General features: G+C 41.0%; 1 protein-coding gene across 4 annotated transcripts in view; it reads right to left on the minus strand.

The window, feature by feature from the left end:
• Positions 1-16,315, minus strand: part of KIF13A (kinesin family member 13A) — a 242,266-nt gene that overhangs the window by 85,314 nt on the left and 140,637 nt on the right. For all 4 annotated transcript variants that reach the window (XM_019523183.1, XM_019523166.1, XM_019523174.1 and 1 more), the window contains exons 9-15: positions 10,851-10,962; positions 9,227-9,439; positions 8,032-8,142; positions 6,675-6,809; positions 5,061-5,191; positions 3,345-3,431; positions 3,073-3,239 (exon numbers count right to left, since the gene is read on the minus strand). In XM_019523183.1, coding sequence (XP_019378728.1) covers positions 3,073-3,239; positions 3,345-3,431; positions 5,061-5,191; positions 6,675-6,809; positions 8,032-8,142; positions 9,227-9,439; positions 10,851-10,962 — 956 coding nt within the window. The remainder of the gene's footprint in view (positions 1-3,072; positions 3,240-3,344; positions 3,432-5,060; positions 5,192-6,674; positions 6,810-8,031; positions 8,143-9,226; positions 9,440-10,850; positions 10,963-16,315) is intronic.

The following is a 16,315-nucleotide window of genomic DNA, read 5'->3' on the forward strand; positions in this document are numbered from 1 at the left end:
TGCATCAATTATGGATGAACTGAGTAAATGGGGTACTATATACAAATGACTGCAAGGCATGCTTATTTCAAGGTCAGTGTTTTCAAATTTGCCCCTCATTTTCATGTGGTCAGGAAGAGCAGGGTCTGCCAGTAAGGAGGTGAGAAAGGGCTGCAGGAGGAAAAGGTTGGGGGAAATAAGGGAGCTACCTGATCTCCCCCAGATTTATTTTCCCTGCTGCAGCACTGGGAGAGGGACACATTCAGGCCAGTTTCCAATAATTAGATTCTATACCTTGAAAGTTATAACAAATTTATAAAATCTCCATATACAGAACCTCATTATGGGGGTTGTTTTACATTCAGGGTCACCTTATATTCAAGTAAATACAGTATGTACTTTCTGCAAAGCAGTGCTGTGCTTCATTTCCATTTGAAAAGTCACTTCATTCATGAGCTTGTGACATTAACCCAATAATGACGATAAATAAAATGATTTAAATGAATGTATCTGAACACTTGTCAGACCCAAACTATCATCTGAGAGAAGCTGAATGAATGCACTACTTCATTAAGCTGTACTGGAAAATCCTCACGGTGAACTGTATTAAAAAAACCCCAAAACAAACAAACCAAAAAACCCAATCTAATTGGGAGGCCCCTCAAACTAACCACATAATTTATTGAACCACTAAAAGCTATGCGGGGATATAAAGCAGACTTTTATGCTGTACTGGTGGTTAGACCAGTGTTACAAATCTGTGGTACAAAGCTGAGCTGTCACAATCTCAAAAGGGAAATCAGTGTGTTGAGGAGAAAAATGCACTTCAGTGGCTCACCCACGTGGTCTTCACAGTTCTGCCCTTTCCTCAGAGCTGTACTAGTACCAGATGTGATACATGACCTTGTTACTATGTTTATGGAGGATAAATTTGTCATGTGACTTTGTCCTCTAAAGGGCAAGACATTTATTTAAAAGGGATCTTAAAAAAAACCCAACAACAAAACAGAGAAGACAGTAAAAGAAAATACTGCTTTAGTTTTCATTTTTCTCTCCAAAGAGTCTAAAGAATGAGATTTTTAATTACGGCTTCTCACAGTTACTTTTCCCCAGTTTTTTAGAACAAACATATTACTTAAATATACAGCTAGCATGCATTTTGGAGCTATGCACCATCTATGACTGTCATTATCTGTTGTGTATTGGATTGGGGGGGAGAAGAACATTAACGAAAGGAAAATCTGCACTATTTTTCAGTGAGGATATCCAAAATACAACAGGCCAGGACAAAAATAATCATGGATTCCATTCAGAGGAGACAAATGGACTAAAATATGTTTCTCATACTTTTGAGATATTTTGGGACATAATTTACAGTAGCTAGTTACAGCAAAAGAAACTCAAAAGACATGCCCCTTAAATCACAGAACACTGATTCGTTGTAGACCTCTATAACTTATTTGCATCCCTGGTTAGTGACAAGCAGTTCAAGCATCAATTAATGCTTTCAAATTAGTCCAAGAGCCTCATGCATGAGCCAATCAAATTTAAAACCTTTGTTCCAGTTTTGGCACAAATACGTGATGGTTTGAGGCATTAAGACAGGAAACAGAGTCGTCATGAAGGATGACAATACTGAAGACCACCAAGAGGGCAAATTCATCTGAAATTCTCCTCCTAGCATGGGTGAACCAGAATGAGCATATCTCCATGATGAAAAAGTAATCTGCATAAATTAAAAGCCCTGATTCTACAACACAAGCAGTTCCAGTGAAGTCAATGGAATTACTAATGTAAGGAAGGCTTGCAGAATCAGTCCCTAAAATATACTGAGCTATTTATATAATAAAAATCAGTGAAGCATGAAATTATGCTATATTCAACAAAAAAAATAACAAAACAAAGAAGTAGCTAAGAGAACTGTAAATAACGTATTCTGGTAATAACTGTGAAACACAACAGGTAATGAACCACAACAGGCAATGTACCATTACTGTGCTGATAGACTAGGAAAAAGGAGGAGGGAAAGCAAGAGAAGATGAGGCACGAAGATTTTGCCACTGACACACCAACTAATTTTTCTCTTTAATAGTGGCATAAAAGGCAAGGTATTTTCTCTTTTGCTCAGCACATGTGTTTATATAAGGTAACTGCAAAAACATGCCATGAAATTAGGCTCTTCATTACCTCTTCTGACTTGACTATCCAGCACACAATTTTGCCATAAATTGAAGCTCTACCTATAACAGGAACATCCAATTGGAAGCCTGTGGGCCACATCTGGCCTCCAAAGGGTTAACCTGCAGCAATCATCCCCACCCCCACTGGATACTGTTCCCTGACAGCTCCAGCTGCTGCTGTCCTTGGGCTCCTCTTTCCTCCTCCAGCTACTGCAACTTGCCCTCACCCCGGTACAATGCATGGGGATGAGGTCTCCCATGGCTGGATAGCTTGCAGGAGATCTTGGGCCCCTATGCCGTGCTGGTACAGTACAGTGGGCTTGTGTGTGTGTAGGGGGGCTGCCTCAGGGTGCAGCAGTGGGTGGGCACATGGTGTGCTGCGGTGCAGTGTTCCAGGTGCAAAGGTATTCATGCAGCACAGTGGGGATGGGAGAGAGTGGAAGAAGTAGACAGGCAGCCTGCACAGAATGTGGCCACAAAGCTTGTGGCCCCCAGCTACTCAGAAGTTAGACAGCTCTGACCTACAACATCATTTTACTTCCACAACTCATTGTAGGCAGGAGCTTAGCAGAATTTAGGAAAGTATAAGCCATCCCTCTCTGATCACCATTCAGTTATATCACATAGGATAATCATGTGTATAGCCATGAACTCACTATGCTTTAGGGCAGAAACTAACCATTAAATTAACTAGGTAGTCTCTTTCTAATCAATGGGCAGTTGATTCTATAATTATTTATAAGGGTGTTTATTTTACCCATCTCTGAAGCACCTAGGAGCTGTCAAGAGAAACTACTCTAGTCTAGACAGACCACTGGTCAGATCCAGCACATCGTAAGCTCAAACATCTGGACAAGGTTCCAACTGGATCCAAACTAGGTTTCTACTTCACACACCCTGGACATTCTCTTACCATTACTATTCAGTGTTTTCATTATAACCTCCATTTGTGCAAATTCATAGTTGTAATCTGGTTCTGAAGAAGCCTCACTGGCTGCATCCAGATCATGTTCTGCTAATACAGTTTCTTTTTCAAAATCTTTCAGCCAATCTCGTCGCTTTCTCTTTGGCAGGTTGATTCTGGTTAAAAAATTGAAAGTGACTTCTTAAAAGCTTTTAAAAACAGTAGCATTGAAAAAAAACAGGTAAGAAAATAAAGGGGCTGAAGAAGTGAATAGTTATTACCTAAAAAAGTGGTTGTTTCCCCACAGTATTCTATCGCCGTGCCACAACTGTGTGATAGAACATACCAGTGCACCATTCACACAGGATCTGCAAGAACAAAAGACAACCTTGGCAAAATCCCAGAAATTATAGATGAAAAGACACCTACAAAAATAAGCAGTCTGTTCTTCTCACCTATGCAAGTTCATATGTAACACGACACACGACTTAGTAAGATTTAATTTAAAAGGATACATGTGACAATAAATCATGAAAAACTGTTTCCCACTGTTTTTAAAAAAACTATTTGATGTTGTAGCTCTTCACTGAAACAGTAGGGGGACAAGGATTCCATTTCAGCTTCACAACCTCAGTTTAAGAAAACCTCATGTACATTCCAGAAACTGGGTCACAGTCTGCTCATTGTAAACAGTCTGTGAACTTAGTTACATGCAAACCCTGCTGAGAAAGCTTATACATTGTTATTTTCCTATTTGCAAGAAACAGATTAGTCTAATGCAAAATATTTCTAAACTTGCTACCATCAGTCTATAATTTATTTAGGTATATAACTATGTCCGTCTTACATCACTGAAGTTCATTCTTCTTATAAACTAAGCTATCAGTAACAAGATTCTATTTTTGTAAAAATTTGGAACACAGCATTTGCACTGACATGTATCTGTATTTCAGCTTTATTCAAAAAAGACAGAGAAAAAAAGTGTTTGCTTATGAAGATGACATTTTCCCCCCAAATGTAATGTGGTAAGATGAATACAGTTTTTCAGATTCAGTTCTAAATTCAGTTTTGTACTTCAAGTCATCGTAAGTCTTAGATATCAAACAAGCTATTCTGCTTAAGTTGTTACCAGAGTTTCAAAGTTGATGTTGATATAAATAGCCTAGAAACACCTACGTAAACATTTCAGACCAGTCACAAATAAAGGAAAACATATTTTGTTATACATTTTTTCCACTGACATGCTCCTTTGTTCTTGCCAGTCTAAATGACTAACCCCTACTACTGTAACTCCATCACCATAAGCCTGAATCCCATCTGTTTGGAATTTTGTCCATGAGTCTACAGCACTATGATATATGGACTACAATATACTTTATAGCAAGTACAGGGAGAAGTGCTTGAAAAATTGCAAAGATCTCACTTTTGTTTCCTAAATTATACCTCTTAACAGTGATAATAAGCAAGCAGTGAGACTACAGAAGTGGTACTTCTGTAATTAATTATTACATGCTTTTGGTGATAGTACAAAGCTGAGAGACTTTTCAAGCTTCAGCAAAGAAGAAATGATTCCCTATATCCCCTAGAAATGATTCCCTAGATACAGAATGTTACTACAATAATGAAACAAATGAGAGAAAAACAACCTGGGACCTGTTTACTGGACCTGACAATCATTCTCAGGATGAATTCATATCTCTCTTCTCACAAAGCCCAAAGCCTATGGCAAAGGATCCATATAAGTAATTATCTGTCCCTCCTTGTTCCACACACCCTATAACATGGGTTATTCAGAGCCAACATACAGACAGCACAAAGCTCCTTTGTGCACAAGTATATCTCACTTCAGTGTTTTGCTGAAGTCATCCAAATTGAACCTACTTGTCAAATTCAGTACACATTATACCTGACACAGTGAAACCAGAAAGTATCAAAAGTCACCTTCCAGTATTAAGAAGCAAATACTGCATAGGCTAAGTTATGCTGAACCTCTGTACCTTGCATTTTCTTTTGGTGTGAGGGTAACTTCCCCATCTGGTGCAATGTCAATCTCACAGTGCTCTGGCTGGATTCCTATGCCAAAGAGCTGTATATCCTGAGAGGTATCTGCACCAACTCGCGTATGATCCTGTGTTACAGATCATCATGAAAAAAAAAAATCACTAAGAGTCAAAAGTTATTCATTTACATAATTCAGATGCAATCTGACAACTGAAGTACTACAAATACGACTACTTATTGTTCTATGCAGGATTTCATCTCTGCAGTATTTAAAAGAGCATAAAACAGGGACTGACCAATGAGTTCCAATTTACATATTTCATTTATTATTTTTATTGCATATTAGCTTAATATTTCACTTCTGCTGGAAAAAACAATACAGTATAGGTAGAATCCAGTCCCAAGTTTCAGTTATACATGTACAAACACATGGAAGACAATGGAGTCGCACTACTGAAACTCAGACTTTAATTGTGACTGTAAATCTTTACTTTTTATTACAATACATAAAGGGGACCACCTTGACTCTCAGTCCAATGGAGTTTGCAGGGCTGAGTTTGCAGGGCTGAGGTGGGCAGGGGAGGGATTTGGAGGGCAAGAGAGAACCCACACAGAGCACTTGATATGGACTTACATGGAATTCCATGACATTCTGTCTACTAGATCACTTCAAAGTTGAAGCCCTTTCTGGATATTCCCAAGCTGCTTGTTTTAGAAATAACGTATAACAATATGGTTTATAAACCAGACAGTTTCACCAGTTAGACTATAACTCCCAGATTTCATACCTCAAATACAATTCTCAATTTGCAGGTAGGAAAGCAGGGGCTCACATCAACCTGCTGGTGCTTGGGCACAATTTATAGCTACCATGTGTTAGCTCTCATTTACAAGGGGTAAGAGATGGATATGGAGAGTTAATGCAGAACAGATGATACAATGTAACACTCTCCATTTACCCCACAATAACCTATTTGTGTACCCAATTTAGGGATCAAATGGAAAACTGGACCATAAGAATTTATATAACACCCACGCTTGGACCAATTCTCATCCCACCCTGAGGAAACTAGGAGCCAATCTACCAAAATCAATGAAGCTGAAATGCAAGAGAGAATGGAAGAGAATAAAAAGAGAATCAGGCTTCTTAGGCTGTTTGTTTGTTTGGTTGTTTTTTTGTTTGTTTGTTTGGGTTTTTTTAAGTGCTTTACCAGAAGTAGTGCATTACTTTGACCAAACTCTACAGCATCTGTATAGATTGGGCACTTCAACGGGGCCTTTTAGCACTTTTATCCAAAGCTGATGCAATCAGCTTTTAGATAAGAACACCAAAAAAGCCCCTTGAAAATGCCCAACTAACGTGTTGCCTCTTTTGGGCATGCACTGGGCTCAGGGCAGGAGCACATGGTTTTTAAAGTAAAGCACTGTTTGTTTGGGGGTTTTTTAATGTCTGCAAGCAGCCTTGTTTTCTATGCTTAACCTTATAACTAGTCTTATGAGTCCATCATTCTAAACGCCCAACTCATTCCAAAGTTAAAATAAAAATCCAGGAGAATCAACTGCTCTCATGTATGATTTGTTAAAGGTCAGTATCCTGTTTCCACGCTTACCTTTAAATAATAAACCAAAAGTTCATTGAGGGCAGGGTCTGCATTCAGATTCACCAGATAACATTTGTCATCCCCAACCTTGATACCAGAGGATTCTAAGGAAATTCCCATGCTCTCTAGCTGCTTTTGCCTCTCCTATAAACATATAAAAAGGCTAATTTAAGATCAACTACTGTAGTTTACCAAGACAATACAGAAACAATAGTAAGTAAACAAGACCAAAGAGTAACTGAATAGTAATCTAGCTATACACTGAACACCGCTACTGAAAATATTGTTGACCCTAAGTTGCAGGGAAAGGACTAGCTAAAAAAGATGGCTGCACTTTGTATTCTTTTACAAGATGTTGTTATGTACTGTAGCTTAATCCTTGAATGATTACTCACGTTGAAAAGCACCTGCTTATGCGAGCAGTCCCATGAATCTCAGTAGGTCTAGTTATATGAGTTTCAGAATCAGATTTCATGAATTCCCATTGCAAATGTGTGTCAATATGTGCAAACAAACAGTGGAGAAATAAACACGTCACCAGATGAGATTTTCTTTGGTTTTTAAGGGGCCACAAAATACTTAATGTTGATAGAAATATTTCCACAATTTTCTAACTAATTCAGCAAAAGTATCTAGATGCAAATGTTCTTTTTAAAAGGTTACAAACCAAACAGCATATTTTTGATGAGGGCTTGAAAAGGAAACTGACTCATTCACTTCACAAGTTACAAACACATAGCATAAATTTCAGAAAGCAAACCTGAATCTTAGCATCTTTTCAGGCAAAGACAAGATTAGCAACACAAGTATATACATTTATTTATGTTTGTTCTTTACTTTTAAGAGCCCCTGTAGATTTAGGGAACTGTCAAAAGCTCACAGCTCACGGAAATGGCTGACTGCACTTGGAGAAATCCCGTCTCCTTTGAAGTCCAGAGAGTATTAAGGTATGACTATCCATTTTATTCAAGTTCATGTAGTGGTCTTTTAAATTTGCAATTGCCTACGCACTTTAACATTTGCTCTTATTTCACAAAATTATTTTTTTAGCAGTCACAGCAAAGAGCCCACTAAATCTGCTCTAATGAAATTGTTTGTTCTAGCATACCACAGTGTGCCTCATAAGGTTAAATGAGGCCATGAGACAATAGACAATACCAAGAATGCATGAAAGATCAAACAGAGGGACTCACAAAAGTAAAGGAAGAAAGAACAACATCCAGCTAGTGTAAATCAGTATAGGTGCACTGAAAATGACTGGGCTGAGATAATTTACACTAGCTGAACATGTGGCCTTCAGTATACAAAATGTTCTGGCCTACCAATAAAAAAATATCACCCGCAGAAATTCTTGCCTCTGGCCTACCTGTGCAATTTCTTCGGTTTTCCTTAGCTTTTCCTCCCAGGTGACTGTTAATTCTCTTATCAGTTTTTCAGATTCTTCCAATTTTTCCTTCAGCTCTGGTGCCTTCATAGCCTTGATGTCAAGAAGAAAAACTGAAATAATCTTAAGAGCTTCCCTTACTTCATGATGCATAAAATAACTTCCTGTTCTAGATGGTTTTAGCAAGCTCCTGGATCAATAACAGCCTCTCTAATGAGCCAAGCCGAGCCAAGATAAAATTTGACTAATTTTTTCTTCAGTGAATAGGCTGAATGGATTCCCAGCTGAGGTGACAGAACAGATTTGCACAAGCTGAAGTACTATGCATCAGCACTGAAGTTGCATCTACAGGGCTCCATTCTCAAATTGGAAGAGTTGGCCTGACGTACATAAGCTTAATTACATTTTATATTTGTGGAAAACTAAACAACAACCTCTAGGGCTAAAGTGATCAAGTTTTCATTATTTCCTATTTTTCAGTTTTCTCATTTATAAACTTATACCACTTTCTGCATTAAGATAGAGCTGTTCTTTTTTGCATTCTAAATGCCACACAAATCTACCGCCAGATCTACTTTAATCTCATCTGTTCCTTTTCTTTATGCTTTGCCAAAGCTACTTCTTATTTTTGTAATACAGTAGTGCTTGGCAATGATTTCTGAGTGCCAAACATATTGAATAGAAAGATGGTCTGTACCCCAATGACCTTAGTCTCTGAGGGAAACAAAATATGGAAACAAGCATGCAGAAGTGCACATGTTTTATCTCTGACTTAATGCCTTTCATACTTCCCTATTTTGCACAACTAAGCTGCATCCTACCCTTCAAAAAAGGACCCCTGAAAATCTACCCTTGCTATAAAACTCTATATATCTTTAGATCCAGTCTGTGTTGTATTACATTGCAACCAATTTTCCTTTTATGCTTAATTCCTCAGAAACAGTTTAACTTAGCAAGATCCATCTTCTGTCCAGTCCTGTGTCTGCTCGCAAGGGGTTCATAAACAAATATTTCTGCGTCTGCTGGAACTTTTTCAGGAAAACAAATTAATTACTTAAAATCAACATAGCAAGCACCCTTTCCATGATTTGTAAAAATTACACAGAGAATGACATTCCTATTATGACATGACATTTCCTATACGAGTTCTGTCTACACAGAGCAACAATTATTTTACCTCAGCTTGTGACAGCTGCTCCTTCAGTTTTTCCACTTCTTCACGTAACTCACGGATGACCCTTGCGTTTGGATCTTCATTGACCACAGCATGATTGACTATCCTTTTGGCTCTGTCTGCGTATCGCAGTGTGGAGAGAGTTTCTTCATAATTGTCTGCTGCTGGACTAATCGTGGCTATCATAGCAGTTTGGCTGTTTCCTCCCAAGTTATCCTGTAGTGCACATTCATGGAAAGCTTGAGGCATATAAAACAGATTATACAAAGCATTTTATATACTCTGTGATCATAATATGCCTTTGTAAAGAAAGAATCTGAAATATGAATTACACCTCTTATTAGATATTAGAGCTATGCGAAGCTTCGATCCCCAATTTGATTTGGCAGAGATTCGACCCGATTCAGTGGCCAAATCTCCGAATCCAAATCGAATCAGAGGACCCTTTAATCTCTCCGAATCAAATTGTAACCCTACAAATCAAATTGGAGAGATTCAGAAAGATTTCCGATTTGTAAATAGACACAGCTTTAAATGTTTTTTCTACATACCTCAAGGTAGCAGGCGCAGCTCATGATAGCTGCGATGCTGGGGTGGATGAAGCATCCCTCAGGAGCACAGGAGGCTGCCCAGTGTGCTCAGCAGCAGACCCGGAAGTGGACCAGAAGCACTTCTGGTTCACTTCTGGGTCTGCAGGAGAACGCACTGGGGGCGCCCCCACGGCCCCTGGCTCAGCAACTGGTGCCTCCAGGGTCTGGAGGAGGCACCTGGGGTCCTCCCGCAGCTGACTGCCGAGATGGGGGGGACACTGGGGAGGAGGGGGAACGTTGCCAGCAGACCTGGAAGTGAACCGGAAGTACTTCTGGTCCACTTTCAGGTTCGCCACCAAGCAGGTGATTCGCCACCAAGCACGTGATTCTCCAAATCAGCATTGAACCTTCAGATTCCAATTTGGCCAAATCAAATTGGGGACAGTGATCTAAATCAATGAATCGAATCACCATTCCCAATTTGGGCCAAATCCGAATGGAATAGGGCCTGTTGCACAGACCCCTATTAGATACCAAAGTGGTTTGTTTAGTTAACCTCTGATCTATGAACAATTTGGAGGTCTCTGCACCTGACTCAATCCCACTACAGATTTAGGTGAATGATATACAGTTGGTCAAAATACCACTGCAGTCTGAGCAAAAACAGCACAATAGGTTTTAGCTTCTACAGTATTAGGAATAGCTTACACTTATAATAGCTCCCTAGTCCAGGGTTTGGCAACATACAGCCCGCAGAACCACTGGGTCTGGTTCATGAAGCCAAGGGGCTTCAGTGACATTCCAGCAACAGGGGACTTTGCCTCTGCCTGCACAGTGAGGAGATGCACCTGTGCTGTAGCTGGCGGCAGGGAAAAATAGCAGCAGGGAAAAGCTGCAGTCACAGCAGTCAAGTCAGAACACTGGCCTGTTTCTGATGTGAGCCTGGTTTCTCCAGCTTACAGGTCTGAAAAGTTGGTAACCACTTCTCTGGCGTATTAAAAATCAAGTGTTGGTGTGTGTGTGTGGAACAGCAGGCTTAGATCCCAAACCACAATAAGATCAGTTTGTCAAAGGTGAAAGTGAGACCATGCCATTACCTTGAGAAGCCAAGTGAGCACAGAGTCTCTATAAGGCACAAACTTGTTTTTTCCCTTTCCCGCTGATTGGTCAGCAAGCGATGATATAACCAATCCCAGCGTTGACAGTGACCTAAGAAAACAACACAATATTAACTGCTTTGTATAGATACTACAAACAAAGTAACCTGTTAAAATGCAGAAGAGTATCTCTGAAGCACCCAGGCTTGGCGGTCTGCACAAGTTCACGTACAGGTTCTAAAGACACCTGTTAAAGCGACCATATTTGTTATAAGACAACTAGATTCAAAGGGTCATCTAAATAGTTGGGCTGATGAGCCTAAATCAGAGGATTTGGAGGTCGGTTTATATTTTTAATTGTTTTTTATAATTTTATGCACCTTAAAATATTTTAAAATAATTTTATAATTTATAATATTTTAATTACGGTATTTTAATAATGAGACTAATGTAGCAACATGCTTCAAAACCCTAGCCCTCACTGCCTTGTGGGTATTCTTCGACTGGAGAAAGGCTAAGGGACATCACCCTGACAGAAACGTCCCCTTGCTGAAGCATCAGACAGTCAGCAGCAGTTCTTATCTGTTGCTCTCTGGCAGAAGCTACAGCCATACAGGCACTGAAAATTTGGACTTGGTCTGTCTGGCCTTTAGATTCTGTCTCAGTGGTCTAAAGGGAGGATGATAGGCCCTAGGCAGCCTCTACTTCTCCATACTCTTGCCTAGGCACATGCATGGAAGGTCCTGGCATGATGGTTGTAGACCTCTCTTGCATGTACACCATGATCCAAAAATCAATGGCTGCCTATTATATTTTTAATGTACCTAAGTTTCCTCAGAAGTTAAAATATCTTGTCCTTGTCCCTTTTGCCTCACAACTTTTATTTTATTGAGTAGCTGGCTGTGTAGAACAATGTTAAAAGTCCTTGTCTCTGCCCCTTAAGTTCTCTGCCTGATCTTGAAAACACATCCTGGTCATACTCGACTCTAAGGCACAAGCAGCACCACTGAAGTCACTGGGACTACTAATACACTTAAACCATGTATGCAAGCCACGTGCAGAATCAGCAACTACATTCGACTGACAGCATATTTAATGTATGAGGTTACAAGAAATCTTGTCTCAAGGATTCCTCTTAGTATGTCCAACTAATCAAGCAACTAATGCTGACAATCACAGGAACTACTAGAATTAAGGCACTTAATATATATTATGTATATCTCAAATGAAACAACTTGGGGAATCTGTCTGTGCAGAAGCTTACACATTATGTTTCGTATAGGGAACTCTATACACATTTGTCACAGAGTAACATGGGGTTTGCCTTCTTCCAATATTCTCTTCTTACCTGCAGGTCAGATGGAATTTCACAGGGTAATGAGATAGGGCTAATCATGGATGATTCTCTGTTCACATGGAAGTGCCACTGGATAAAGCTGGCTACTGTCCACAAGAACAGTCTGTCCTAATGGGATGCTAAGTAACAGTCACTTAGTGCTGGTGGCAGGGGCTTTGGTCACCTGACAAGGACATCAAAAAGTCACTTGACAAAATGCCTGAAGTTTTTAAAATATAAGGTCTTTTACCCAACATTTTGAAGGGGAGACAGACAGAAAGACTCCATATTCCAGAGAAGTCATATGCAAAAGCTATCAGAAGAGGAGGAACCTACAGGTATATAGGGACCAGGAGGAAGACTAAGGGAAATGTGGGGCTCTTGCAGAATGGGATGGGACAGTTGATAACACAGTCAGGAAAAAGCTGAACTCTCTAATGAATACTTTGCATCAGCATTCTTGCATACAAATGGTGATCGCCCACCTGGTCAGATACTGGATGGATGCAGGGGACAGTGCAAATTGCCAAACAATGGTCAATGCTGAACTGGTAAGGGAGCACTTAGAGCAACTGAATGTCTTCAAGTTGGCAGGACTGGATGGACTATACCCGAGAGTGCTAAGAAAACTGGCTGGAGTCATTGTGGGACAATTGGCAAAGGCATTTGAAGACTCACGGTGCTTGGGAGAGGTCCCAGAAGACTGGAAAAGGGCTAATGTGGTGCCAGTCTTTAAGAAGGAGAGGAGAGAGGATCCAGGAAACTACAGGCTGGTCAGCTTGACCTCAATACCAGGTAAAATTTTGGAAAAAATTATCAAGTCCATTTGTGAGAGACTGGAAGAAGGCATGATGCTGAAGGACAGCCAACATGGTTTTATTGTGGGCAGGTCATGTCTGACCACCCTCATCTCCTTCTATGATCAAGTAATGAACTGCGCTTAGATGAGGGAAACACAGTTGATGTCATATACTTGGATTTTACTTTGACATGGTCTCCCATGACACTTTTATTAAAAAAACTGGGGGACTGTGGGGTGGCAGAGTCCATGGTCAGATGGTTTGGGAACTGGCTAAGGGGTTAAACGCAGACAGTGTTAGTGGACAGGTCTGTTTCGTCTTGGTGGGAAGTGGCCAGAGGTATCCCACAGGGTTTGGTTCTTGGCCCTGTACTGTTCAACACAGATTTCATAGATTCATAGATTTCACAGACATTAGGGCTGGAAGGGACCTTGTAAGATTATCAGGTCCAGCCCCCTACCCAAAGGGCAGGAAGTCAGCTAGGATCAAAGGATCCCAGCAAGATAAGTATCCAAATGTTTCTTAAAAGTGTCCAGAGTAGGTGCTTGCAATACCTCTAGGGGAAGTCTATTTCAAGCCTTGGGGGCTCAGACAGTAAAGAAGTTTTTCCTTATGTCCAGTTTAAAATGGTCTTGCAGGAGTTTGTGACCATTGGACCTTGTCATCCCTTGGGGTGCCCTGATGAACAGGCATTCCCCCAGATCCTGATGCACACCCCTTATGTATTTATAGGCTGCCACCAAGTCGCCCCTGAGCCTGTGCTTCTCCAGGCTGAAGAGTCCCATGGCTCGCAGCCTCTTTATAAGACTTGTTTTCCTTCCCCCGATCATGCAATCTCTTGCCCATTGATCACTGATCAATCTTTATCAATGATTTAGATGAGGATGTGGAGAGCACACTGGCCAAGTTTTGCTTTTCCCCTGATACTAAGTTATAGGGACAAGCAGTTACACTAGGGGACAGGATGAGGATCCAAGTGAACCTGGACAAGCTGAAAAGGTAGGCAGAGCAGAACTGGATGCAGTTCAATAAGGATAAATGCAGAGTGCTTCATCTGAGAAGTAACCAGCAGCATGAATATAGGTTAGGAGATGTCCTGGCCAGCCCCACGGCTGAAAGGGACCTCAGGGTTATGGTTGATCACAGGAAGAACATGAGCCGCCAGCATGATGCTGTAATCAACAGAGCTGATAGCATACTGGGATGCATTAGACGATGCACTGCAAGCAGATCTAAGGAAGTGATACCTCCTCTCTACTTGGCACTGGTGAGACCTCAGGTGGAGTACTGTGTCCAGTTCTGGGTGCTGCACTTCAAAAAAGATGTGGTGAATTTTGAAAGGGTCCAGAAAAGGGCCACAAGAATGATTAAGGGCCTGGAGGACAAACCTTAGGAGGAAAGACTAAGGGATCTGGGACTGTTCATCCTGGAGAAGAGAAGACTGGGAGGGGGACTTGGTGGCCATCTATAAGTATGGAAGGGGTGAATATTGGGAGCTGAGAGAAAAACTGTTTACTAGGGTGCCCCAGGGGAGGACAAGGAGCAAGCGACATAAACTGTCAGAGGATGGTTTCAGATTGGATGCAAGGAAGAACTTCTTTAAGTAAGTGTGACCAGAATCTGAAACAGACTTCCCAAGGTGGTGGTACAGTCCACAACCTTGGAAGTCTTCAAGAAGAGACTGGACAGACACCCTGCTGGGATCACTTGATCTCCACAGTATTCCTGCCCAGAATGGGGGTGGAGGATGGTCTCTTCCAACCCTTAATTTCTATGATTCTATTCTTTAGAAGGTAGGGCCAATTCCTGAGAACACCAGGATGGTCAGGAAACAGAACTGGGGATGACACATGAGCTGTTCATTATTTGTACATACATTTGAACTCTCATGCTATCTAAAATTACAATAAAGCATGAGATACCTGTACAAAGCATGTGTGAATTACATGTTCCAGCCATCATGTCCCTGAAGAGAAAATGGTAAGTAGACTGTCCACGAGGTTGGAGCTCTGGAAAAAAGTGCTACTTAATAATCTGAAAAAAAAAAAGTGCTATCTTGATAGGTCAGCACTAGGTGCTTAGAGCACCTACTTCAATGGTGAATAGATAGATCCTGCACACACAAAGTGTGCAGAGACGAAAGATAATCCTGGAGCTTGCCTAGGCAAAAAGAAACTGAAGACCCCACTGATTCAACATGTTGGGGTTGATCATCAGACAGATGTGTATACAGGGAAGCCTTACCAATACTTTGAAAAATATACATGTAACTTGTACATTTTTGATTGCACCCCTCTGCTCCCAGAACACACAGTGTTTGGAACTAAGGGATATTTTAAGACTCTGTGGAAGAGTATAGCTGCCTCAGTAGTACCGTGTGGGAAAACTGATTCTCAATCTCCCATTCCCAGGTGCTATGAAGACAACATGTTGAACCTGGGCTAGGCACAAAGCAGCATGCTGCATGTTGCTCCACAGCAACACGCCAAGATTTGAAAGGAGTGCTAAGTAGTCACGAACTAGAAGGGTTCCCCAAGACTCATTCTATGTGAATGGTGATATGAAAGCAAAAGCAAAAAAGGAGAGAAGTTTTCAACTAACAGAAAAAATAAAGCAATCTGTCCACACAAAACTGTTCCACCACTTAAAGCTATAAATAAGGTCAGCTAATTTTCTAGCTGTAGACACTATACTGTAATATATTAATAAACTGTACTGATTTTATTTAACACTAAAGACTGAACATTATTTCTGCTTCAAAAAGGTAACTAAAATGAAATCACTGTTCTATAAACCTAACTGTCAACAAATCCAATAAAAACAGTGTCCTTTAAAATGCAGAACAGTAAGACTGTAATAAAAAACCATTGTCTAGCTTGGCTGGAAAATACTAAGAGAAAGGCTGCAAAAATAATTACATGACTCCAGTGGCTGCTCTGCCATATAAACTCATAAGGTACCAGAGATGTGTAATTCCTTCGATCTAGTCCACACTGTTGAATAGCGACCACCCTTTTAAAATGGAAAGGCAGAACACATGCATCCCCCACCCCCAACAGCACAGCCAGAGTAGAGCTGAGCAGAGCCTCTGGGAGGCAGGGGAATAGGCAGGCTGCTCACTGCAAGCTCGGGGCTTCCCACCGTGTTGGCCGCGTCACTATAGCAAGGCACCCTTGTCCTCCTGGCAGCAGCAGGTGCAGCGGTGCAGTCAGTGTGGGCCTCCCAGGGACAGAGTGGCAGAGAAGGGAGTCTCAAGCCCACACTGAGCAGCCTGCATTCATTCCTGCTCTACACAGAAATCAGGGAAGGAAGGGGGGCATGTGCCCCTC

Source organism: Gavialis gangeticus, unplaced genomic scaffold, assembly GCF_001723915.1.
Source record: "Gavialis gangeticus isolate Ggan-Ray unplaced genomic scaffold, GavGan_comp1, whole genome shotgun sequence".
Lineage (NCBI taxonomy): Eukaryota > Metazoa > Chordata > Crocodylia > Gavialidae > Gavialis > Gavialis gangeticus.